Source organism: Passer montanus, unplaced genomic scaffold (assembly GCF_014805655.1).
Source record: "Passer montanus isolate IOZ18808 unplaced genomic scaffold, ASM1480565v1 scaffold3, whole genome shotgun sequence".
In the NCBI taxonomy this organism is placed as follows: Eukaryota; Metazoa; Chordata; class Aves; order Passeriformes; family Passeridae; genus Passer; species Passer montanus.
The window spans coordinates 17,686,444-17,714,193 of record NW_024367707.1 but is presented as its reverse complement, the minus strand read 5'-3'; the positions used below and the strand labels follow the sequence as shown (position 1 = coordinate 17,714,193).

General features: G+C 38.0%; 1 protein-coding gene across 2 annotated transcripts; it reads left to right on the top strand.

The window, feature by feature from the left end:
- Nucleotides 1-13,842: 13,842 nt before the first annotated feature.
- Nucleotides 13,843-20,965, top strand: SULT1C4 (sulfotransferase family 1C member 4). 2 transcript variants are annotated; one of them, XM_039714272.1, is made up of 8 exons: nt 13,843-13,948; nt 14,880-15,056; nt 16,657-16,794; nt 18,044-18,141; nt 18,451-18,577; nt 19,816-19,910; nt 20,121-20,301; nt 20,605-20,965. In XM_039714272.1, exons 2-8 carry the CDS (start codon nt 14,891-14,893, stop codon nt 20,715-20,717), a joined length of 918 nt encoding a protein of 305 aa, XP_039570206.1. In that variant the 5' UTR covers nt 13,843-13,948; nt 14,880-14,890; the 3' UTR covers nt 20,718-20,965. The 2 variants fall into 2 exon arrangements, with proteins under 2 accessions (XP_039570206.1, XP_039570204.1); XM_039714270.1 differs by lacking the exon at nt 13,843-13,948 and adding an exon at nt 14,336-14,416.
- The last annotated feature ends 6,785 nt before the right edge of the window (nt 20,966-27,750 follow it).

The window sequence follows — 27,750 nt, the reverse complement described above, 5'->3', positions numbered from 1 at the left end:
AAGGTTTAACTTCTCGGTATGGTGCTCAGTTTTTTTAGATGTTTTGAATCATGACAGAGACAAGGGACATTTTTTCTTTTTTTAATTGATACTCTCCAGCACAATAAAAGCTCAATCAGTAAAGCACTTAAGCAAATCCCCACCTTTAAGTGATTTCTCCGATGGTGGTAGAAATAATTGCAGGTCTTCAAAGTCCTGTAGAGCAAGGAGGGAGATCAAGGGAAAAAAGAAAAAATATAGTTCTAAAAGTACCTGGCTCTTACCTGTCAAACAAAAAGTATCTGTCTGTAATTTACCAAGGAATCACCCAGAAATATTCTGGATTCAGAATCATGCATGGGGGAAAAAAAAGCAAAAGGAAGAGTATGTGAAGTAAAACTTTAATTCTTATATGAAAAAAATATATATATTGCAAAATCACTCCACTGCCTAAACTAGAACAAATCGACAATGGAGCATTTAAAGTCATTAACAAGTTAGTATTGAGAAATCCAAAAATTCTTTTCTTACATTTTAAATTTTTTTTATAGACTTTGCAGAATTTATAACCTCAAATTCTTTCCGGACTTTTAAAATAATGCTAATTTAACAACCTATATACCAGCTCTACTTTTACGCTGGAGAAACTCAGACACACAGAGAGTCTAAAGCCAGAACTTAAGACATACTAATCAATCTTGGGTGACCAACCTGAGTAATCAATAGAGCCTGTAGCAAATATAAAAGGTGTTTGCCTTACCACCTTTTTTTTTTTTGGATTGTACAAAGAAGCTGATAAGGAAATTCTTTTCAAAAGAAAAATAAAGGACCTTTAGTGAAAGTTTCCTGCTTATATTTTTAAAGAAATAAATTCTTTGAACAACTTTTGGACTTCTGTGCAACACTTTATTGAGGGTATCAAAGGTATAGAAATATGTTCCAAAAGTATTATCTTAATTTATGGATTATAACTCTATCAAAAGAGTTCTAGTGCCGCATTCTTTTTACTCAAAACTGCCTTTTTATAGTCTTATGTGTACTTAAAGCATGTTTGCAATCAGCTCCTGATCAGCTGTGACTGTGCTCAGCACCACCACAAATGTGTCCCTAGGTCTTTCCCTCTGTTCTCCAGACAATGTGACACACATCATTTAGTGGCCAGCTGTGATCATTTTGCCTTGCAGCTTACTGCCACATCTACAGGAAGGTTTTGAGCACTCATGTGTAGTGTGATGGCCTCTGTTGGCAGCCAGGGAGTCTCTGAAGAGTCAGGCAGTTCCTTCAGAGTGGTGGAAGTTGCTTAAATCCCTGGTGTGCAATTTTAGCCAGCACATTTGCCTAAACCCCACTAAGATGGGATTTCCTCAAGTGCTGGTGGATCCCTTCAACATCTAATCCAACAGTGAGCATCAGAGGACTCTTCTAGGATTAGCTTCATGTTTCAAAGGAGAACCATTGCTCTGGATGAAAAAAAAATCTTCTGACAGAAGGCTGCTTGGTTTAAGTCGTTATGAGTTGCTACAGATGGCACAGGAAGCTGCACAAAGTGAGAGAAGTAAGAAACATCTAATATCTGTCCTGGCTGTGGGTGAAATCCCACAAACACCTATTTCCAGCCATGCCAGAGTCAACCAGCAGTGCTTGCTGTCTGTACCAAATCCATTGCAGAATTTATTACAGGGCCTGGTGCAGCATTGCAGTTTTTGGGATTGGAAGTCTTCATCTCATTATCAAGTTCCTATATCAATTCTCCCAGCATCCTATGTCATGATTCATGAGCTTTTTAAAGATGTAAGCAGGGGGGTTTAAATTCATTAAATAATAAGGCTCCATGGTTATGAAATAATCTGCACTGATTAAGAGCAGAGGAGGAGTGCAAGCAAGAGAAGGCTCAGACAGAAAAGACAGACAAGCTCTGGAGATCAGCCAGTCCTTCTCACTGGAACAAAAACCATTTCATTTCAATCTTGGAGGATGTGATTGCTCCTGTGGCTTGCCACCACTGTGGAGTGACAATAAGAGAGCTGGATGAGTTACCAGTTGACATGGAAAGTAATATGAAATTAGGTTTTACAGTGAGAAAAGTGAACATGCAGTGAGGACAGTTATGCACTAACTGGAACACTTCTGAGCACTCACAGAACACTGCTCAAAGGAAATTTTTGCTGCTTGTTTCCCAGACAAACTGCACAGGTTTGAATCATTTAGTTGCCAAAGCACAGTGGGTTTTTACCAAGAAGGGAAAAACCAAATCCTTTTGATAAGATACCAAGCTGAATAGCTGATATATAAGCTGAATTCAGAGGGAAAAACTGTGCTTATCATTCCTTTCCTTTCATTTTGTATTTTACATGTAAATTGAACGATATTGTACTTTATCTCGTTCTGAACTACAACACAGAACTGGCTTCTTTGTCTGGAATGTAAACACAATGGGAGTCCTGAGGCATCCTTCAGTCATACACCACATACACATGCACACAGTCACATAAATAACTATACAGATACATGTAAACACCTATATTTTGAGATTAATTAATACATATGACAGTACCTCCTCAGCATTAATGCTTTGTTTCTGGAGCAAAGGGACAAGATTTTAACTTATTTGTAAGATTAGTTTTTGCAATGTGCCACACAGCTGCAACAGACTTTTTAACATAAGAAATATCACACTACAGTACAATTACACTCTCCATGCTGAATTTAATCACATGTAGTTTTTATGCCTGCCACAAAGTGATGGAATTATTACTGGGAGACATCTACAGGTGGGAATCGAGTGTGTTATTAAGTCTTTAAAACAAGTGATCCTGTCACTGATGTCCTAAAGCTCTGTGCTGAACACAATGCCTGGTTTCTCCCTACTAGCTCTCCATTGCTCCCCTCCCAAGGCAGAACACTGTGATGCTAAGGATCATTTTTAGATCCCTGGGCTCAAGAGAATCCTGAAAGATCCATTCTGTGGGACAGTCAGTCTGAACGGGTCTTAGGGAGCACAGCCAAGGACCAAGGACAAGCACTCACTGGTGCAGCCTTGCTGGTCCAGCTCTGGGATGGAGGCAGGGTGGATGATGGGATCCAGGGCACGTGGAGGCTCCTGGGTTACTGCAGACGTGGCTTCCTTCATGAGTGTAAATTCAGTCTCTGAGTGCAGGCTTGTATTTGCTAGGCCAGGAATCTCTCACTCTCTCTCATTCTCTTTTACTTAATTCTGTACTCCCTCAGCACTAGATTTTAAATAAGCCTATAGTCAAAATACAACATAAATACAGCAAGAAAATCTGCTTATGGATTTAGTATCACATATCCAACTGTGATATATTACAGAATCCTAGTCTCTTCAGCAGCCCACAATTGAGTAACCTTCTTGCAGGTACCAAGGATAGGACAAGGCAGCTGGTGGGTGCTCAGGTCATTGTAGGTGACATCAGGTGACATGTAGTCCTTGGATTTAATTTAGACATAATGCTTCTTTCCTCAATATAGTGCTCCAACCCAGTTCTGACATGTGGGAGATCTAGAGACAGACCAAGAATATTGATAAGTAGTGCTGCTGGCTTTTACATGCTGGAAAAAGAAACAAATAGTATATAGTATGTAATCCCACTGTAAACAACATAGTTTAAGTATTTATCCCTGTAAAAATGCTGGTGGAAGCCTTGCCAACACCAGTTGCTTAAATAGAAGTGGTCACTTGGTTTCAAATTTTGAGTGAGCATTAATATTAAAAATAAATGTTTGTTTATGACCTACTTCTGCATTTGTATCATGAAATGCTCAGACTTCTGATAAGTGTGAGAAGGGTTCTCATGTGAGTTTCCTGACCTTACTTTCTGAGTTAGATTTGCTGCATGTTGGCTGACAACTGACAAGTGAATCCAGTCATCTGTTCCTGCATTGGCTGTTCTGGGACAGCAGCTTCAGGTGCTAAAGTCTCGAAATTGGCTCTGTGCTGTTTTAGACAACAATTGAGGAGTTTTGTTACATTTTATATCTATAACTATCACACAGAATTGCATTTCCTACATCCATTGGGATGATCCACTGTCTTTGCACACTAAGTGATTGCTGAGTTACATACACAGAGTCCTTCAAGCAAGTCAGATGCTAATTTAGCATATTTCCAAGATGTGTGCCCATGTCTGACAGGTATGACCCACAGGAGATTTCTCCCCCTGTAGAGAAGCAGCTGGGGGTCAGATTGGGGTGTCCAAGGGAATTAGATCCCTATTGCTTAGGCAGTTAAATTCATATAACCTTTATGCTCTTTTGGCCCCAGATTAGCCCATCCCTACACTCCAGGAACAGCCCCTCCACAGCTTTACCACAAAACTCCCTGGAACAAGCAGCAGCTGCCATCTTCACACAGCTTTGTGACCCTCAATGAATCACAAGAAATTCCTGTAAATTAATCTCAGAATTTTCCAGTTTGTTACAAAATTTACAGACTAGGAGAGCACAACGAGCAAAAAAAAAAAGGCATTCAAGTGATGACAAACAAGCTTAAGAAGCTGCAGTTATCTAGAAGCATGTCTTTGTGGTTTACAAAAATGAATACTTTTTAATAGAAAGGTGTGATCATTGGTCATGTTTGGCAGGCTATTTACAATAAAAGTTTTGTTAAAACTAACCAGCTTCTTTCTTTCTGCAAGACAGAAAAAAATAGTATCTTATTTGAGGAAAAAAACATAAGAAGCTTTATTTTCAAACTTTGACCCCCCGCAAACAACAAAACACTTACACAAATGCACAGCTTCAATCGTATGCTGAGATTCCCATAATCAGTGAAATAATGGGACTTTGGAGTGTTTTGAATCAGCTACACACCTAATTTTCTATTGAACTGTGTTTCAGTTATATTTCATCACAAAATAAGAAGGTCATAGAGCTGGAGTTTTTTAATTTGTTAAATCAATTTCTTGAATCAGTCAAATTCTAAAATATGGAGTTCAGAATTCCCTAAACTGAGTAGTCACTAAAAGTCACAAACCTCCTAGTATGACAAAATCACAATTTAGCATGTTGGCAAAATCCAGGTCCAGTTTATGGAGAACAGTATTACCAGTATTATTTAGGTTATGGGGTTTTTTAATAGTTTAGTTGAACTGAGAGATTCTGTTTTCCCTCAATTAATTTAGAAAATCTGTGTGGCTGACACTATAGAAAGGGTGCAAAAGACATTGTCTTACATAAAACCTGGAAATAAGCACAGATACTTGTACAAAGCAAGCAGATTGTTTCACCATTTTAATTTGCCAAATTTTAAATTTGGCATATATGTCAGTATTTATCTTGTAATTACTAGCTAGTGTCACAGCAGAAAGAATAAAATGAATGATCAGCCTGAAGAAAATCACCTTAATATAGTGGCCATTTTGCCACCAAAACAAAACCCAGGATCAATCATGGCTCATTGGTTGAATGCCATGTCAATTAAGGTATAACTCAAAAACATTTAGAGGCTTTCATACATGTGAAAACACCATACCTGAAGGAACAGTGCTGTCAGGTAGGTCACAGAGCAGTTAAATGTTCAGAACATGGAAAAGTGAGCAGGAACTCCAATCTCAGAGCTTCACAATCACATGATAAAAATGATTGATATTCCACAAGTTGAACTCTGAACACCATGTGCAAAGATAGCCTCAAGAATTCAAAGCTTAGACAAGAGTCTTTGCATGTTGATTGATGGCCCCGTGTCACTCTGGTTTATGGGTTATGACCATTGGAGACTTCAAAATGAACTAAGCCAAACATAACAGCATCCTTGCTCAGTGAAGCAAGGATGCAGGACTCAGAAACCAAATGGTTCTGTCAAAAAAGAAAATACTTAGCTCAAAAAATCTGTCAGACTATCAACACTTTTGACAGCTTCCATATTCAATGCATACAAAAGAGACTAAGATGAATGCAATCAAAGCATCCAAAATATTTCTTTGACATTAAAAATCCCTAATTTTGTATAATAGCTTTAAATAATTCACACATCTGTTTTATGTAGGTCTCCTTGTCTTGGTTGCTCTTTAGAAGAAACATCTTCATTAAAGTAAACAAAAATAAACTATTCTGGTATAATAGCCTTAAATAATTCACACATCTCTTTTATGTAAGTCTCCTTGTCTTGGTTGCTTTTAGAAGAAACATCTTCATTAAAGTAAACAAAAATAAACTATTCTTATACTGGGTAGCATTAGAAACTGTTCTTACATACAGCATAAAATTATGATAGTACTTTAATGACACTGATGAACAGCATATTTTAAAATATGCTGGAAAAATAGTTGTCTTTTAAGCACACAAATACCAAGTATGTTCATCTGGTATTAGGACTGTCATTTCTTGTGACAGGAGCAATTTTTCTCAGCATCTATAATGAAATGTATATTAATGGAGATAATTACCCAGTCCTTGAAATTCAGCCATTGTTATTATAAGGACATTGTTTTGTAAAATATTTGCCATCAATTTGCAATCTTCTGTTCTTTAATTTCATTAGGAATTCACATGTCTGACATCATTCTAGTTGAAAAAGAAAAGTCACATGAAACTGAATTATTAATATGTTGCTGATTTTTTTTACTGTTTGGAAAGCTGCAAACAGCATAGAGTTTATGAACTTTCACTAAATTCAACAGAAGAGTTTTAGGTCAGACATAAGCAATCTAAGGAAAGATACGTGTCCAAATTTATGAAAAAATAATTTGCCATATTTTCTTGATTTTGCAGTGAAGATACACTTAAAAGATTTGAACTGAGATTTAATCATCAGTAGTGACTTTCCACATGTCCAAATGTATAAATAAAAATAATTGGCCGTATTTTTTTGATTTTGTAGTGAAGATAAACTTAAAAGATTTTAACTGAGATTTAATCATCAGTAGTGACTTTCCAGGAGATATTTTTCAAGACAACTAGAAGAATGAACATTGTTAAAAGGTAAGAACTTTCCAGTAACTCAGAAACCATCCTGTTGCACTTTTGCCATTGGTACAGTTTAGATCAAAGCACAAATACATAACTGGTCTTTTCTTTTTTTTTTTTTTTTTTTTTTTTTTTTTTTTCTTTATCATTTTTTTTTCTAGTAATTCAGAAACCATCCTGTGACACTTTTGCCATTGATACAGTTTAGATCAAAGCACAAATATGTAACTGGTCTTTTTTTTTTTTTTTTTTTTGTTTTTTTTTTGTTATTCCTATAGCATTCTTTCTTCATATCTGTTTTGACTTTAAACTCTACTTTTCTTGTTGGGAAAAACTGACGGCTGGATCTTGTTTTCTGTCTTGCAGATGACATGTGCAGCCATGTACCTCAGCATCCCAAGGAACAAGGCTGGACCTACAGGAACAGAAAGTATGACACAAAGTACACAGAGAGCCAGAACCTCACATACCTCCTTTACACTCTCTGGACAAGAAGACTGCTCTCTATGAGAAATGCCATTAAGCAGAGTTTGAAAAGTATCTTGTTTATTGCAGAATATTCACATGCCTGTAAGATTTTTTAAAGCCTTAAACCTTATAATAGTTTTTAATCCCCCACCAAGTTAGTATTCCAAACTAGCTGCTCTGCCATTAAATTAATATGTATATTACTCTACATTTTTATGGAAGCAGAACTCTGGCACACACTTTAGAAATTATACTATTTGTACAGAATTTTTTTTCAGACCTTCTGTTCAGCATTCAGTTGGACAACAAAGATTTATACTAAAGAATTTTGTTTATTCCTAGATACACATTTGCTTTTACATAGGTCTTGAGGTGAGATTACTTAATATGTGCAACTTGTAGGTGAGATTACTTAGTATTTGCAGTTCAAAGTCCATTTTATTGATAGCCACAGCTGAGTCTGGATTTTGCTTGACTAACTTCAGGAGCTCAGGTCTTTTGCAGCTGCAGAGAGCATTGCCACGACATTGCTCTCTCCACAGCTTTCTTACTGGCTACACCCATGCTCTTGGCACCTCGGAAAAATGCAGCTTTTCCTGTTCTGCCTAGGGTTAGGGTTACACTTAGGGTTAGGGTTCAGAAAACCGCAAAGCACTTTATATTCATATTTTATTGGGAAAAGTACTTTTAAAAGCTGCAGGATTCCAATTATACTTTATCACTTGAGTATGCATGCCCACAATAACAAGATTTTATAATAATATTTCTGTAACCCCAACACATGTGTAGCTGGTCAGTGTTATACAACTGTAAGCTCCAAAATTTCTCCTTGGAGGAAACTACTGGAGATAGAATACTTAAAACCAAGAAATTTCAGAACTGTGATGGTAATGGAGCATAAATGCGTTACTGATAGAGATTGCACCTAGGTATCGTGCTTAAATGTGTTTCTTAATTAAAGCCTGAAGATTATTCATTCCATGCTTACATTTAAAATATCCTTTAGTACTTACTTTGCTATTGTATAAATATATCAGTGATGATTATTTCACCTGTGTTTGGCTGGAACCCAATACTAAATACCCATCACAAAATTGGTGGTAAAGTTTCTATTTTATGGACCCCTGCAGGATCATTCTCCACAGCATAGCCAGGAGCCTACGGCAGGATGTATTTGTGATTGAGTCTAAATGTATCCCACAGTACCAAAAGCTTTTGTTGTCTAAGGTTGCTCACTGACTTACAGTCAGATCAAGCTTATTTCAGTCACCAAGATATGAATGCAGTTTTAAAATTCAAGAAGCCTCAATGTGACATCTTGGTTTGGCCAGAGTGTTCTTTTAATTTCTCCAAAGTATGCTTTTTTCTGAATGAGGAATACAGGTTGGTATCTAAGGATAGCAATAGCTATCAAATGTAATTTTAAACTCAAAATATTTTAACTTCTTTTGGAATAAAGAGATTGTGTTTTGTCCAGCAGAGGGAGACCTGAGTTTAAGAGAAATGTAATACAAACATGAAGTATAACACAGAAACACATTCTTTCACTCAAATGTATCAGAAACAGATTTTAATTTATAAGAAATAGTACCGTATATTATATAGACCATTAAGTGTAGGCAAAATATGAAGTTAATCAGTCTGAAAACCATATCATAGTGCTTGATACTGATGTAACCTTTGACACTGATTTGTAACCTTTATCCCAGTTGAAGTCTGATACTATGGAAATAATAAAAGAAAACAAATACAAGCAAAAAAATGAAACCAAATTCAATAATAAAATCAAATAAGCACAGTGGTTTTGGATGAGGAAACACCTGCCACCAGTTTGTACTCAGGAAAAGGTGAATGGAAACCTGGAGGAAGCTCTCTATAGAGACTTTTTCTTATAGTGGTCCTGTAAATCATGGCTCCAAAGAAATCCAGTTCCTGGACTAGCCAGTTCCACCCTCATCTCCCTTTTTCAGAACCGGAGAATTTTATCACTCATTGCCTACTTCAAAAGCAGTTTTAAAGCTATGGGTGGTGATTTTTAACCTCACTGCAGTTTATTTGGCACAGTGCATTGTCCAAAGGCTACTCAGATTCACAGCTGCAATAGAAAAGAGACACTCAGTAGGCAGTCTTGGGTTTTCTTTGTCATACACACAAATGATGTGCTTTGGGGATTACTGCATTATCAGGATGATTGCATAACTGAGAGTGGTGAGCAATGTTACAAACCAGTAAATGATCTGCCAGGTATGAGAAGAACAAGGAGAACCAGCACTGGCTTAACACAGAGAGGAAAATGGCAAATCTTCCCATGAGAGAACTTGAAAGTAAAACGAAAAATATTGTACCTTACCCATATATTCTCTATTTCTTGTGTTTTAATTATTCGTTCTAGTGTTGTCAGCCTTCAGAAGAAAAACCTGGTGTAAGAGTCAGAAAAAGATCAAATGTTTGACCAAAGACTAAACGAATATTCCATAACATATGATGTCTACTCAGCAATAAAAGCTAAAAGAAAAGAGGAGGAAGAGAGGGCATTCATAATTTACACTGCTTGCCTGGTGGAGCAACCACAATGTGTCCTGAAGTTCAGATTCCGAGGAAGTGCCATACAACACTTGCTGATGGGAAGTGGAGAATAAAATCTTTCAGTTTTCACATACATGACCCTTGCTTTTACTTTAGTAAACAGAAAGATCTTAACATAGGAAGTATTTTTCCCTCTTATTTTCTTCCCCACTGTCCGGCTGAGTAGGGGAGTGATAGAGGAATTTGGTGGGTAGCTGGTATCCAAAGTCAACTCACCACAGTCGTTTTTGGCACCCAGCATGGGTCTCAAGATAACAGCAGTTTTGTATTAAGTGTGCTGTAGCTATAGCTGGTATTACATGGCAAGCTCCTCTGCAGGTCACAGCTTGTTGGCTGTGCTGCTTCTCTCTTTATTTTGTGAACGTGTTCATACAAATAATGTGTTTGTGTTTTGCCCTGGAATTGCTGGCCTTGCTGTGCTGTTTCTGCCTTGTGGAGACGATGAGGGAATATATCTCTCCTATCTGGGACTGATGTGGATGGTTTATTAGTCAGGCTCACAAGACCCTTGTTCACCCTCACATGAGCTTTCATACTAATAATTAACATTGTTAGCATATTATGGAGCTTGTGGAATCTGGTGTTGTCCTGGTATCAGAGAAGACAGATTTTGGATGAGGCAAAATTGTAATGTGCCCTGAAGTGGTCATCCCTGGATGGCAGGGTGTGTGGAAGGATTTCGGCAGATTCCCAGGATAGTTATCTCCTCCCATGACCCAAGACTTTACACCTCAACAGACTGAAAATCAGCAGACTCTAGCACTGTACTGGAGCCTGGCCTGTGCCCAGCGAGCCACAGTTCAATACTGTCAGAGAACTGTAATTGAGGCAGGGACACAAACCATGTTGGAGAGCACCAATGGTTGAGATGGGATCCAAACAATGACAGTAACTGTGAAAAAGTTGACAAGGAGAATAATGGATCCATATCATCCATTAGAAAGGGGGCAGGAAAAAGACAAAGGGTTTTATCAAGAAGTTGTTTTTTCGACAAAGAAATTGGAGGAAGGAGTGAGAGAATTCAAAAAGAAAGAGGAAACAATACAGTCTCTGGCCCAATTAGAACTTTGAGACATTCTAAAAGATTACAGCCACAACCCAGGTGAGTGGAATTCTGTCTGGCTCTTGCTGCTTCAACACTTTAGTGCTTCAAGTCAGGGAATAGACAACCCTACCAGAGGAGATGTAACACGGCATCTGGCGGTCAGCAAGATAAGCGACGGGGACATCAAGGGACCTCAAGATCAGAGGCACCTGGGCTGAGGTGATCATGCATTGGCAGAATTTGCATCCTGAGGATTATGAATCAGGTGAGGAGAAAATTTAGGCCCTGAACTCTAGGAAGCAAACTTCCAGCTCTTCAAGGAAATGGTCAATAAGATCCCCTGGGAGACTGCCTTCAGGGACAAAGGAGCAGAATAGAGGTAGCAGATATTTAAGGAAGGCTTCCATAGAGAGCAAGTGGTATCAATCCCCAGGAACAAGAAATCAAACCAAGAAGGCAAGAGACCAGCAACAATGAACAAGAAACTGCTGATCAAACTAAAGGGAAAGAAGGAAGTCCCCAGATAGTGGAGAAAAGAACAGGTGACCCAGGAAGATTATTGAGATAATCAGGTTTTATGGGGATGGGGTGAGGAAGGTCAGGGTAAAGCTGGAACTGAACATGGCAAATAACACAGAGAGTAACAGGAAGGGCTCCTATAGGTATTTAACCAGAAAAGGAAGGTTAAAGAGGGTAAATTCCCAAAAATAAACAATGATGAAAAACTGGTAACAATGGAGGAGGAGAAAGCTGAGGTGCTCAAAGACTTTTTTGCCTCAGTCTCCAATGGCAACCTCTCTTCCCACATCTCTTGAGCTGATGGACAGCAGGATGGGAACTGAGGGAACAAAGTACCTCCCACTGTAAGGAAAAATCAGGAACATACTGAACATACTAAAGTCCAGGGGACTCAAAGAGATACATCCCAGAATCCTGACAGAATTGGCTGGTGCAGTTGCCAAGCCAATTTCCATGGCAATCAGGTGAAGTCTCAGGTGACTAGGAAAAGGACAAAATTGTACTTGTCTTTAGAAAGTATAGAAAGGAGGACTACTAACACCTGTAAGACACCTCTGTGAAGCTTCCCCCTAGAAGCTGTGCTCAGGCACATGGAGGACAAGGAGTTGATTAGGGACAGGCAGTATGACTTCACCAAGCGCAAGCCCTGCCTGACCAACATGATGGCCTTCTATGACAGAATGACCATATCAGTGGAAAAGGGAAAGGTTACACACGTCATTTATCTGGACTTATGTAAACATAAGTTTTAACACAGTCCCCCCCAAAATGCTTCTCTGTGAATTGGAGAGAGTTGGATTTGATGAACAACGGTTCAGATGGATAAGAAAGTGGTTGGACAGTAGCAGCCAGAGTGTAGTCAATGGCTCAGAGTCCTGATGGACATCAGTGACAAGCAGTCTTTCAGGTGCCCATATTGGGACCAGGGTTATTTAATATCTTCATTACTGACAATGACAAAGGATTGAGTGCACCCTCAGCAACTTTGTCGATGACACAAAGCTGAGTGGTGCTGTTTGCACATCTGAAGGACAGGATGCCATCCAGTGGAATCTGGACAGGCTTGAGAAGTGGGCTCATGGGAATCTCATGGGATTTAACAAGACCAAGCACAAGATGCCACACTTGGGTCAGAGCATCTCCCAGTATCAATACAGGCTGGATGGGGATGAACAGAAAAAGAGGACAAAGAGTAGCCCTGGCGAGAAGGACTTGGGTGGTGTGATGGATGAGAGCCTGGACATGACCCAGCAATTTGCACTTGCAGCCCAGAAAGCCAAATGTGTCCTGGGCTGCATCCAGAGGAGGCTGGGATGTGCATTCAGGGAGGTGATTCTGCCCCTCTGCTCTGCACTGGTGAGACCCCACCAGGAGTGCTGCACCCAACTCTGGGGTCCCCAGCAGAGGAAGGACATGGACCTGTTGGAGCGAGTCCAGAGGAGGCCACCAAGACAATCAGAGGGATGGAGCACCTCTCCTGTAAGGAAAGTCTGAGGGAATTGGAATTGCTCTGCCTGGAGAAGAGAAGGCTTCAGGGTAACACAGCTGTGGCCATGCAATACCTGAAGGGAATCTACAAGAAGGAGAGAGACAAGGGCATAGAATGACAAGGACAAGGGAGCTGAAAGAGAGTAGGCTTGGATTAGTTGTTAGGAAGAAATTCTTATCTGTGAGGATAGTGAGACAGTAGACAGTCTGCCCAGAGAAATTGGGGATGCCCCACGCATAAGATGGAGTTAATTTTCCCCACAGCACCCCCACAGTGCTAGTAAGTATAAGTGCAGTAGGAGAAAATCTTATCTGTGAGGGTAGTGAGACAGTAGAACAGTCTGCCCAGAGAAACTGGGGATGTCCCATCCATAAGATGGAGTTAATTTTCCCCACAGCACCACCACAGTGCTAGTAAGTATAAGTGCAGTAGGCTTACATACAGCAACCACCTGCAGGCTGAAGCCCTGCTTTCTGGGAGGTGGCTGGATCACCTGCCGATGGGAAGTAGAATAAAATTTTTGGGATGTTTTTACCTTTGCCTGCACACAAGGGATCTTTGCAATTTAGATTAGATATTAGGAAGAAAATTAATTATTTCAAGACAATGAGAGAGACAAATTAATAATCTTGCTGGAGCTATTGACTGACATTTTACGTTGTTGCTAGTAAAGAGTCACACTTTACATGAGAATTCCAAGTGTTTTTCTTTCATAGGATTTGAAAGAATTTCACAATCCATGACAGAAAAACTGCTTGGCTGTTGGCTGCTGCTGCTGCTGCTGCTGCACTTCCTCCTTTACTCTCCTCATACTGATAGGAAGAATGGAATCTCCACCCACACAAGTTTTCAGCCTATTTGTACCTGAAGATTTAAGTTCTGGCATAGTTATCAATACAGCCAAGGACTGAAGACACTTAAGAAGGAAAAATTATCTGGCAAGTTTCTTTTTCCTTAATTTTTAAAAAATTTCTTGAGTGACTACCCAGCCACTAACCCAACATCTCACTCCGTTCAGCTGAATCTGTATGAAACTGCTGTGAGTAAACAAGAAACTAAAGAAAATATTCTAGCAATGTTTGCTGCTGGGATTGAAATGTCTTTTTTTATGGATTATATTTTTAGTTGAGATTATTTCTATAGCCTCCCCTTAAGCACAGCTTTCTTCTGACCAGACTCTGGAGCTCTGAAAGTTATGCTTAAGAGGTCTCCTTGGAAGAAACTCAGAAATCAATAACTAGTTATTGTAAAACAGATTGATTCACATAATTAAAGTCTAACAACCTTTAGTTAATGATCAATCTAGTTCAGGTTACTTATGGGCAACATATTTCAAAATACAGCAAAGAGTTCCAAGAGTGCTAAGATCCAGGAACAAAACACAGAAAAGATCTGCAAATATTTCTGTGAGTATAAGGCACAAAGGGTGTTAGCAGGCGTTTCTGTTTATTTTCTTCACAGAGGAAGGGTTACGTCCTGTACGGTGATTTCATTACCTGCTGTTATTCTCTGCCTTCTTTTGAATCAGCTTCTGATTATTTTTTTTCCCCTTAAGAAGCTTCCATACTGACCATCAGAATTTTACATAAATGTGTTTGATATGACAATAATGACTTTTTTCTCTTCTTGTATCTGAGTAAACAGTGATTTTTAGAGACACAGAAAACTACCACTAGCAATACACCATGCATTTCTGAAAATGAGATCCAGCTTTAAGGAGTCTATATATGGATCCAGATAGGCCAAATCATGGCCAAAGAAATCAGAGGACATGGAATTTGGTCAATAAGAGAGATCTCAAGATGGGTAAATTCAGATTTTTTTTTTTTTCAGAGCAACCATGTTAATTCTAAGCCTTTCTTTATGCAGTTCTCATTGCAATGAATAAAATGAAAGATTTGAGTCTGGAAGAGAGAATTACTCGATCTGAGTTATTTGAAGTGGATGGTGTTCCTCTCATAAAACCAATTGCCAGCATTTGGGACCAAGTGTGGAAGTTCAAAGCCAGGCCTGATGATGTGCTCATTGCAACCTATGCAAAAGCAGGTTGGTGTGGGTAGGAAACAGAATAGAAAAGTTTGGCATAATGCTTATTGTTGGGATTGAGATATATTTTTTTCTATTGTGACTGATATTTGTTTAACTACAAACTAGACATATTTTAAAGACATGAAGCTGTGTCAGCTGTGACTAGTAACTCCTGACTTCTTTGACAGATCCAACAACCACCTGTTACTACTGAAGTACAAATAGCTAAAGTCTAATGACCTATAATTGTTACCTTTAACTGAGTTCATATACATTTACATTAAGGTGACAATAGGAGTTTTCCGCCAATATCTAGTGATTTAACAATGCCTAGAAAGAAGTGATCATTACTAAGAAATAATAGAAACTAACTATATGACCATAATACTATAATGTATTTGGGGGATGATTTCTGAAAATTGATTAATTCTTTAAAATAACCAAATTAATTTAATAATTTCAGCCAGCAAAATAAAATACCACCATTAATATTAGCTATCTGGCATTTTACTCAGTGACTGGACAATATTTCTCCTCTTCATCAAACCCTTTATACTTACTACACAGGAATACAATGAATAACAAGCATCAATATTAATTCTGTATGAATAAAAACATGTACAGTTTTGGAGATTCAGGAACAGATACAGGAGAATTTGATCATCATAAAAAAATTGTTATTTGAATTAGCAACAATTTTTAGGGCAATTTTTTTTTTGTCAGTAGGGGAAAAAATGTTTTTAACAAAAAACTCACCATTAATTTTGTAAAACCTGAAAGCTTTTGATTTACTACCTGTATACTAAAGGCAAAACTACATTATTTTATCCAGCTGGGATTAAAACCTTCCAGCCACAGAACTGAAAATAAATAAAGTTAGGATTCCATTTGATATTATGTCATATCCGTGTGAGATGCACAACACAAGCATCTTAAGAAGGGCTGAATCTTCTGCCTAAATTGCTTTCCAATTTATCCCTTAGCTTGTTCTGTAGCTGACCTGCCACAGTACCTCAGAGGAGATGTGGCTGACACAGAGATGACAGCTATAAAAGAAAAGAGACACATGAGATACACCATACTGTAACTCTTACAAATGTTGCAGTCACTCAGGCAGATGAAATGTTGTACAGACTTTCATTAAAATGTTTCAAATGGAAACTTTGCAAATACGGCCACTTTTTTATATTTTCAAACTGTATGAAATTTTAACTCACTTGAAGTTCAGGTATTGCATTTTTTTACTCAAATTCAGTATGAAAACAAAATACCTGAATTTTTATGAGGGATTAAAGGAGGGAGTTCCATTCCTCTGCCAACAATATTCTCCCAACAATAGCGAGTTTATCACAGTGTTTTTTTCAGTACTGGTGTGGGGACTTATTTATTTAGGCAAGAAGAAGTCTGCCTAAAATGGAATTCCTGAATTGAGCTTTGAGAATTACCTTTGTTGCTTAATTAGGCATTTTGCCTGTATTATACTCTTTTCCATTTTGTCTATTATTTTCTATGCTAGTTTTTCCCCCATTAGCACAGAGTCCATCCTTCTGGCTTTCTTCTAGTAGAAGAAACTCTTGGCTATGCTGGAGGGAAACATCTAAACACTTGACATTTTCAGGTACCACATGGACACAGGAGATAGTGGATATGGTTCAACAAAATGGAGATACTGAGAAGTGCAAACGTGAGACTACTTACAAACGCCACCCTTTCCTTGAGTGGTTTTTGCCAGAGCCTCTGTCTAAACGTTACTCAGGTGAATATTATTTGTATTTTAAACAAAATGAAAAAAAACAAGCACAAAGCGCTGATGCCAAAAGTTTCTTGAGAAAGATCCCACTTGCTTTGTTCTTGAACTAAGCACCATTTTGGCTATTAAGGACCAGTTCACGCACTTTAACATAAACACCTAGTGCTACTCAAGGTGCTGCAAGGCTTGCAGATGGGATTGCTTCAGGTGTTACTGAAGACCATGATGTTTTGTAGTCGTATTTGAAGCTGTGTTTGATACTCCAAAGTATCTAAACCAGCAGCAGATATGTATACAATGGTAATTGAATGGCATTCTGTGATTACAGGCTGTATGGAAGAGAAACATATGCCATGGACCTATTATCAAGAGGTGCATAATGTTTTTAGTGGTTTTGCTAATGTTTCAAGTAACTGCTGTTCAGTTCTAGGGCCTAGTAATCTAAACAAGCTATGGAACATTTAGGCAACCAGCAGGCTTCACAGGCTTGCAGTTTCTTACAAAAGTCTCCCTCAGCAAGGGCTCCATTTCTACACAAATTGTTAAGTCACACTCTGGCAACTGAAGCTAAAAAGCTTGCCTAGCTCTGCAGAAGTGCTACTTTTTCTATTCTAAACTAGACTGTGTTGACACAGAGAGTGACAAAAAAATTATAGACAACAGAGGATGACAGGGATAAAAATTATGGAGGTCATAATAGATGTTTAAAAGGGAAAGGGGAGGAGATAACACATCTCCAAATATCACCAGATATTCCCAAGTAGTCCCATATATCCATAGCCACTGAAAATCCATTGTCATTCTCCTAATTTCTCTTTATGTGCTATCAACAAAGTCTAGTCAGCCGTCATATTCTTGTACCCTAGAAAGAAACTAAAATTTCTTACCTGTAAGGTGGAAGGAGAACACTAAAGGAAAAGGAAAAGGAAAAGCTTTGGTTGGATAAATAGAAACCATTATTCATCATTATCCCTTGGAGAGAAGGGTTAGGTATAGGCCTGAGGAATCAAAAAGACATAAATCAGTGTTTCCCATTTTCTACTCAAATACACAGGTCAAATTTTCTCTAGAAACATTGAAGATGCTTATGTAATGTTGTATATGTTACCCTGCTATGTAAGTGCTTTGGAGATGAGTGATCAATGCAAGGTGAACTGCTGGAAAGTCACAGTCACAATCACATGTGTGAGCATAGGAAAGAAGGGCTAGTGCAATTTACAGAAAAATTCACATCTCATAATTAAACCTCCCACAGGTCTGGAGTTAGCTGAAGCCATGCCATCTCCACGGACAATGAAAACTCATCTGCCCGTGCAGCTGCTGCCTCCATCCTTCTGGGAACAAAACTGTAAGGTAAGGCTGAAGAGCCCTATTCTACCTCATGGACAAAGAAAGTCACATAAACCAGGGCAGAATATGTTTTCCAGAATCGCTGGGAAATCAAAAGCCTGAAAAAAATTTTTCCCTTTAATGTATGAAGTCTGTGGGAATCCAAAGTCACAACTAAGTTATCTGAGCTGGATTTCAGAAAATGGCAGCTTCAAAGGAAAACCTTTAAATCTCTACCAGCAGGCTCTAAGAGAAAACTCCAGGAGATGCTCAATATCTATGTTTGTATGTGCAAGTTAATTTCTTTCTCTCTCTCTTTTCATATCAATAAAGATAATTTATGTGGCAAGAAATGCAAAAGACAACCTGGTGTCATACTACCATTTCCACAGAATGAATAAAGGATTGCCTGATCCAGGAACCTGGGAGGAGTTTGTGGAGAAATTCATGACTGGAAAAGGTGATTAACTGTAATCAGTTTTATAAGAGATTTTTATCATTTCAAGAATGCACGGCATTGATTTTTTAATTTCAGATATAGTTTGAAATCCTGTGCAGATGCTGTGGAAGGACATCTGCTGACGGTGTTTCAGTCATAATTTTTCTTCATTCACAGGTTTTTATTATTACCTAAAGGATTAAATCTATCTTTATGCTCCCATTTTGAGAAAAATATAAACACTAATCTTTATTCTGTTATAATTCAAAAACATATATGACAATTTTCAGGCTTCATCTCTTCTCTCGGAGATTAAAATAAGCCATTTGAAAAGGAACAATGGTTTAACTGTTCTTACTATAAACTGATAAAAATTGAAATTTAAAAAAAGAAGTGGAGAGTTAATTTTGCTAGAAATGTGCAGTGTGAATTCGAGATAAGAGAGTTTTTGTACCTAAATTAATGTATCTAAAAATCAGGCATCTGAACAAAGACAGTTATCTAACTAAGGGCAGGCAACCCCAGAAGCTGATTCTTCCCTTTCTAAAAGAGGTGCTGATATCACAGGATATTCAAGAAACAAAACCTGATCAAGTTGATGGCAGTTTACAGTTTGAGTCATTAAAGCTTCCTTAGGTCATTAATATTTTTGCCACCAAGTAAGCCTAGAGACAGCACTGTCTGGACCAGCATGAGAATCTCATGTCCAAAGGAGACCTTATGCCTTGTGTTTGAACAGCTCAGCTTGGGAGCTATCTGTCCCAGTGCAGACATATAGAATTTATTCACTTCTGTCTTATCTAATAATTTTGATGCTTGAGAGAAGTAAGCATTTCTGATAGCATAGCAAATATTAAAACCAGGTAGAATCATAGAATAATGCAAGCTGGAATGGATTTTTGTTGTCCATATGGTCCCAACCCCTGCCCTGCTCAAAGCAGGACTAATTAAGACAAGTCTTGTCCAGATGATCAAATGAACACTGGAAATGCATGTCTCCATTGACTACAATGCATCTGCATTTGCTGCCCTCTAAAGTTACATATGAACCCTGTTCTGAGCATCCATAAACCTAAGATATTAATAGCAAAAATGCTGTAATAAGCACAGAGCACAGCAGTGCTCATTATCACAGCCATACTGATTCAAAACAAGCTTGGAAATTCACAGGTACTGGTTTAAGAGGCAAACACGAATGCTACATGTGTTAAAGACACAATCAGCATTTATAGCTACTGCTGATGTTACTTTTTTTTCAGTCCTCTGGGGTTCCTGGTATGACCATGTAAAAGGATGGTGGAAGGCAAAAGATAAGCACCGTATACTCTATCTCTTCTATGAAGATATGAAAGAGGTAAAAGACTGAACATATGTTTATAGAGCTCTAAAATCTGTAAGTCTAGCAGATACTAATTACAAGCAACAGTTTTATATTATAATGCCAGTATCAGTAAACCATACAGTAACCTGATTTTCTCTGTGTGAGAATTGCAGCTCTCACATGATATTTGATTTCTTTGTTTTTCCTAGCTCTGTGTCTTATCCCATGTAATTGTCTCTGCAGAATCCAAAGCGAGAAATTCAGAAGATTGCAAAGTTCCTGGAGAAGGATCTGAGTCAGGAGGTTCTAAACAAAATAGTCCATAATACCTCATTTGAGGTAATGAAGGAAAACCCCATGGCAAACTACACTAAAGACTTTCAAGGAATAATGGATCATTCCATTTCCCCATTCATGAGAAAAGGTACTGAGGTTTGCTACTGACAAACTCTGGTTGTCATTCTGTTTTGAAATAAGCATTGAAGTACAAGTATCCAGTAAGTTGTGGATAATGAGCTGCAGGAAATACTAGTAAATCAATCTTTTCTCCTTTTTTTTTGCTTTGCCATTTCTTAGGGACCGTTGCAGACTGGAAGAATCATTTCACTGTGGCACAGAATGAGAAATTTGATGAAGACTATAAGAAGAAAATGTCTGAAGATAATGAACTGCAGGAAATACTGGTAAATCAATCTTTTCTCATTTTTTTTGCTTTGCCATTTCTTAGGGACTGTTGCAGACTGGAAGAATCATTTCACTGTGGCACAGAATGAGAAATTTGATGAAGATTATAAGAAGAAAATGTCTGATACCTCTCTTGTTTTTCGCATGGAATTGTAATTACTTGCAATTGAAATTGATGATCTTCAGCCTTTTCCATGTTATATATTTCACTTTACTCTCAAAAAATGCCTGTGTCCCTAAGATTCCGAGATCTTCCTTTCACACATCACTGATTTTGTCATTATTGGCAGAGCGCCCAAGTTATGCCAATGTTTAAGTCTCCCTCAAGAAAATAATTCCACTGGACACTTCTCAGTCACCCCTACCACAATAAATTGCAGCACTAATAAAAATATTTCAGACATGCTGTGGGTTTTGATCTTTGTAAAATTGCAGTTGATATTGCTAGCATTTTCAAATCAAACTCTAACAGAAATTAGGAGCCAACGGGAAAAAAGGTGTTAAAAGAATGCAACAGGTTGTATGAACATTAATCAATAAATAACAATATATAAATTGAAAGGTGGTCAAGTGTAAGGAGAGGAACAGAAGTGCACAAAGTAAAATAAATTTCATTTTCTCTCATTTTAAGTTGGACATAAGAAATGCTGTTGTAATGAAAGCAAAATTTCCAAAAACACCAAACACCCATTACTTCCTTTGATAAAAATTGCTGAAGGGCTATATAGAGGCATTTATTTACAATCTAGCTGTGGGCACAGTTGTCCTTATTGCATCTCACATTTGCCTTCTGAACTGGATACCACATTATTCTCTTAACATTTGGAAAACTCTGAAAGTTGGTATGAACCAGGTAGAGAGTCAATGCTGCAAATGCCATCTCCCTCTTCACTGCTGTAAAAGTGTTCATCAGATATTTCATGCCATTGCCTTCTCCTTTACCTTACTCTAAATCAAATATATAAACATCTTGTTGAGGGCTCTTAGTCGCAATAGGGCCTGGTAGATACTGGAAAATAAAAACCAGTTCTGCTTTAGTATTATTACCATAACTACAGCCTTGTTTTGAACTTGTGCAAAATTAATTTTGCATTTAATTATGGGCAATTGCTACCAATCCACTTTTGGATTTAAAGTGCCATCATGGAGTTAGCACACAAAAAATGCCACAAAGATATCCTACTTAACTGAATTTGCACTCTGAATGTTAGAGGGAACAGAATGTATATCACAGCAGCTAAAGGAAAGTACTGTCTTAGTCTCATTTAGGCTAGTTTAGTCAAATTTAATACAAAAAATGTTGGCTGGGGATATTTTCTCTTTGGCTCGTGGCAAGTTAAAAGTGAGCTAAAAAGCTGTAGCAATATGAGCAGCTGTCAAATGCAAAGCTCATTTCAGGCTACTTATTTAATCCACATATTGCAGTGATTAATGCAGCCATAAAGGGCAGCACATATCTAAAGTGAATGTAGTCATAAAGGGCAGCAACACCTTGCATCAATTTGAAAACCAACAAAAAGTTGCCTAGTAAAAGTAGGAGTTACATTGTCCTGGCCCACAGAGTTTTCCCCAAAAATGCAGGAATCACAGAAACTGGAAGCATGTATTTACTACATTAGTATAATTTCTTTTTTTTTAACTTCAGGTTCACAGATTCCTGCCCACAAACAAAGGATGCCTCAGTAAAATAACCCCCGAGAAAAAAATTACCTGTCAGAGGCACTGCTTTTCATCACAGCAAGGTTAATACCAGCTTGAGGAGGTTTCTGCTACTTCTGTTTGGGTTTTGTTTAAGATTAACTTGATTTACTGTCTCACTAGTATGAAGAAAAGGTGTTGCCTACTCTTTCAGATATTTCCACTCTCTTGGGTTGCTCTATGAAACCACATGAGTCAGCACAGTTTGTCAATCTAATCCTCATTCAGTGCCACAAGAGGTATCAGTAAATGGAAAACATGCTTAACTCAGGACCTTGGTGACATTTTATGAGCAGTGCTGTACAAAAGGTCACACAGATGACCTGCTTGCTCCTCCCTTGAAATCTCAAAACTATCAAAAAAGGAAAATGCTGACAGTGGCTGAAGTCTTATTTGAAAAGGAAGTTGCATAGCAACTGCAAGGGTAGAGGCACTGTATTGTAAGGGACTGGAATCACATTGGGAAAGTCACCTTTGCTCTCACTTCCTTAGGTAATTTTCACTCAGCTGCAATTCAGCTGCTATAAACAACAGATAAAAAGTACCACAGGTCAGATTGCAGTCCTAGAATGCAAAAGGGGAGAAACGAACACTTGATGTGTGGCTACATAAGAAGTGGCTTTTCTTATGCTATTGATATTATGCTTCTGTATATTCAGAGACAGGAATCAACTATTTTGACAAAATATAGCTGGCAGGAGGACAGAAAAGTGGGGACTTTCTGCTTTTTATGCCTTCTCATGCCACCATAGCAGAGAAATCAACTTATGGATTCAGTCATGATCTGCAAAATGTTCTCTAGTATAAAATTACAGAGAGTAGTTTATTGTTACCAGTGAAAATTATTTGACCTGTAGTTATGAATAAAATTTGGGAAAAAGGTTAATGGGTTGTATGCATCTCTCAAAGGTCATAGATTCCACCATGGTTTGGTGTCTATTTTGACTGTTTGTCAATAGAATTGTGCATATGCTTCTGGGCATGTGCCTGGAGGCTGCCTTCATCTAGAGTGCCTTTAACTTCCATATCTTTAGACCTGACAGTTGTTATGTACAGAAGAGCGTTAAATTATGTGTTTGTATATAGAGATTTTTTATCAATACCAACAAAAGTTGGTAAGAGATTTAATATATTTCTATGTAAGATACTGCAAATCAATGAGCACCTGCAGAAGGAGATTTTATGTGTACAGCCAAATTATTTCAAATAATTTAAACTATTGTCATGCTTCTGATGCAAACACATGACTGTTTACTGTGGAGATAAAATTGTACAGAAATATATTAGACATAAATCCTAAAAATACATCCATGCTTTATTTTATCCAGTCATCTAGATGCACAGGTTTACTAACCTTCTCAGATGCAACATCTCCAATGTCAGTTTAACAAGACTTCTGTCAGTTTAGCTAATGCAATCCCACAGCAACTTCTTTGATGCTGCTTGTTTCTTCTTTTAGAAGAAAGTGCCCCTGCTGGGTTTTGATAGTACAGAAACTTTGTTATTCATCTGTAAAAAATGTTTCAGGGTCAATGTTGATTAATACATGTTAACTGTTCATGTGGTTCTGTTTTGCAGCTCTGCATTAACAAGTACCAAAACAAATACTCCCATGGGAATGACTAAAGATTCCTGCTTCAATACGGACTGTTTAAAAGACACTGCTGTATTAATCCTAGAATAGTCATATTCACCTTTGAGCTTGGCTGTCATTAGCAGCTAGGGGAGACATTTTACCTTCACATGGAATGCAACCACTTGTGAAAGAGAATGAAAGAAGCACATAGCTCCAAGAGAATTTTAAAAAGAAACGAGAAGGGAGCTGTTCTATCTTCCATAGCTAGCATTTAAAGACAGAGGGACACTGCTTTCCTTTCCACTAATCTAACTGTAGATTATCTGCTTCATATTTGAACTGAAAGTCTCTGTTTCTCAGGTTAGGAAAACAGACCATGCAGAGGAAGAAGATTTTGTGTAATATGCCCTATCCATACAGGATATGGATATCATACTTTATAGTAATGGTTTACATCAACATGTTCACAAAGTGTTTTACCTTGACAACAAGGTTAATTATCAATTCTGCCATTTTTCAGAGGAGCATTAACATATTTTAAGCTTGGACTGAAACTTTCATTTCCCTCACATCCTCAATGAATGCTGCAAGGTCTCAGTGTAGGCTGTAGGTGAGCCTAGAAGCACATTGAGAGTGAGAGTTAAGCCCTTCATACTTCTAAGATGCAGCCAAACTGTGCTGCCAGTCTGAAAGTAATGGGCTTAGGCTGGATAACAAGACTCTGCCTGCCCTCCAGACCAAGCACTGTGTAGGTAGATCAGAAAAGCCATCATTCAGCAGCACCCTGTGGTTAATGTCAAAGAAGCAAATTACTCGTGGATTCCTTTGCAGAAGGGCTTTGGCAGAGGCTGCTGCAAGGGCAGTTGCTATCTACGAGCTGTGTGAGCTCAGACTGCCTTCTGAACTGAAGGCTCACAAGAGAATCATACCCATCTACCATGACTATGGAGACAGAGGCATCGTGTCAAAAGCAAGCTACACTGGGTCCTGCTGTGGTACAGGCAATATAAACACAGGTAGAATCTTAGGTCAGGCACCTAAAAATTGAGGTAACTATTTATTTTTTAAACTTGTTAAAATTGGGCCTTTTGATTCACAGTAATTTGTTATTGTACCAATAACACTCAGCTACATTTGCTACTATCTCTGTGTGCAATTAAAGGTTCTCCATGTGCTGTTAACAATAGAACAGTCTCTTGTAGCCAGACCTCATACCAAGTGTGAAAACAAAATGGTTCCTTGTGTGAGTTTTACATTAATCTATCAAAAGGCTTGTTGGCTCTTGCTGATGAGAACACCAAACTACCCACCCCTTGTTTCTTATTACAGTTTAAGACCAGAATTAAGGACTGTATACACAGTCTAATTTTTTAACATCTAATCAAATCTTTCATACACAAAATGGTACTGAGATAAATAACTTTTTTCACTGAACCTTTCCACTCCTGTGGGAACCTACTGAACCTCCACTCAAGAAAATGGCCATAGTCAGACAAATAATTTGCAGTTCATCTGCACAGGTGCTGTGTTTTAAGCTTCCAAACTGAGGAGAAAAGTTAAAATACTAGAAATTCATATGTTTTTTCCTGGCATGTAAAAAAGGCATAGAAGCAGCTCAAACCTAATCAAATCTTTCATACAAAATGGTACTGAGATAATTCTTTTTTCACTGCACATTTCCACTCTGGTGGGAACCTACTGAACCTCCACCCAAGAAAATGGCCATAGCCAGCAAAATAATTTGCAGTTCATCTGGACAGGTGCTGTGCTTTAAGCTTCCAAACAGAGGAGAATAGTTAAAATACTAGAAATTCATATGTTGTTTTCCTTTCTCTTAACCTGGCATGTAAAAAAGGCATAGAAGCAGCTCAAAGGAAGAACTCTGACTGGCCCAGCATGGGTCAAAACTAAGAGTTTGCAATCCTCAGAACTTGTTGCAAAGACAGATTCTACAGTGGCAAGTATTTAAAGCATCTGCTCCTTTATGCCGAAAACATATTCCCCAGTAGCAAAATTACAGGCATTTTCTCATTCTGTGCTCTTCAGAAAATTCTTGCAGGTCTAATAATTCCAATGATAGTGAATAAGCATTTGTACCCTACCTTGATGTAAGGACTAATTACAGCCCTGTGGGACTTGGCTTCTCAGTGAAAGCAGACCTGAAAATTTGTTATGCTCTGCCCCAACACATCCCATAAATCTCTAGGCAATTTTGTTTTACATAGAGAATGCTATTTAAAAAGATGAATTAATTATCATTTACAAAGATAATACAATCATGGGATATATGGACTATGTAAATTATTCTTGTTTTTCTCACTTATCTTGTCTCAAATTAGCTGCACTTATTATTATGTATCAGCTTGCTGTCTCCTTCTAGATAGGTAAGTCACAATTCATAAATTGTTTAAGAAAACTTTATCAGACTATTGCAGGTACAAATCAACATTTTCCCCTACAAAATTCACAGTAACTTGCACTTTATTGTAACAAACTGAAGCAATCAACAGACAAAATTGTCAATCATTTTTATTATAGTTATTCTAGAAACTTTTAAAATTCTTCTACTGTTCCCTAACCAGGATTCTTTACAATTATTGTTGCAATTCAGGACCAGAATGAAAGACTGTTAAGAAAATCTCAAATGTACAAAATACCTAAACTCTGTTACATAAAATGGAGGGAGGGCTGAGTGGTCCCTAGCCTGAACCAGCTACAGAAAGCCTGCAATGAGTGAGCCGGTAGCTCATTGTCTTCAGTAGTAACACCTCTGAAAACTCTTTTGTGTCTGCCTTGGACGAGCTCCAAAATCAATTCCCTCGTAGATTAAATAATGAGATGACCCAAGAGTTGGTACATAATACACACTGTGTGAAGATAGGCAGAAGGAACAAATTTGCATGAAACATTGTTTTCTCTGTGGCTTCCCAAAAGAGAAGGTTAGTTTCCTAGAGTGTTCTTCCCAAATATTAAAATTCAGTTGGAGGCTGACCTCAAAGCACGGAGCTGTGCAGTATGGTATAGTTTGGGGTGGAAAGCTTCTGCTCTGGAATGGTTTTGGAAGGACTATCTCAGAAAGCTCTTACTGAAATTGTGTGAAATCCCCACGTTAGATCAGAGCAACACAGGCACAGGTAACCAGTTCAGAGTACCCCAATGTGAAAGGGGAAGGCAAGAATAAATCTGTTTAATGTCCTCTGAAGCTTCTAAAAAGTATAATAACAGAAGTAATGAAAAAACACTGTCATGCTGTTTGGTTAGGGACATCTGCTCCTTGCCAGCAACTTCTGTGAGCATGGAACCATGTGCTCCTGCTACAGTTGTGTAGCTGAGTAAATAGATACATATGAATATATGTAATGGACAGTGAATGCCTTGGAGTTGGAAAAAAAAAATATTTTCTTAGGTATATGTGAAGAACTTTTCTGGTTTTTGTCACTATTTGCCATTTGAATTTCACAAGAATGACAGTAAGCAGACTTGGAAAAATGCAATTATTCTTCCGAGACAAGCATTTCAACAAAGGACTCTCCTTTTTTATTAAAATACATATTCTCTCATGACATTTTAATTAATTTGGTGATATTCAGTGTTCCCAGTGAACCATAAACAGAATAATATGCCTAAATTGTTTTTCCCAGGCAACTTTTCATTAAAAATCAATTACTTATCATGAAATATGAAAAATTACTGAGGCACTACCAAAGTGTATGCATGGCTACAATGAAAAATGTGTGCCCTTTAAAGTAGGCATTGCTCCCCTCAAACACCGATTCAGGCATTAAAAGTCTCTTTAAGAACACATAATTACAACCCATAGCACCTAGGTTCTGCTTTTTACTCTGGTAGTCCTTCACACCCATTTTTTAATTAATGGAATCACAGAACTGTTAGGGTTGGAAGGGATCTCTGGTG

Excerpts from the sequence above, each read along its gene's own strand:
- SULT1C4 (XM_039714272.1), top strand. The coding sequence starts at position 14,891 with ATGAATAAAATGAAAGATTTGAGTCTGGAAGAGAGAATTACTCGATCT. Across the intron at positions 15,057-16,656 it reads TGCAACCTATGCAAAAGCAG|GTACCACATGGACACAGGAG; the intron begins GTTGGTGTGGGT and ends TGACATTTTCAG. Across the intron at positions 20,302-20,604 it reads TTCCCCATTCATGAGAAAAG|GGACTGTTGCAGACTGGAAG; the intron begins GTACTGAGGTTT and ends GCCATTTCTTAG.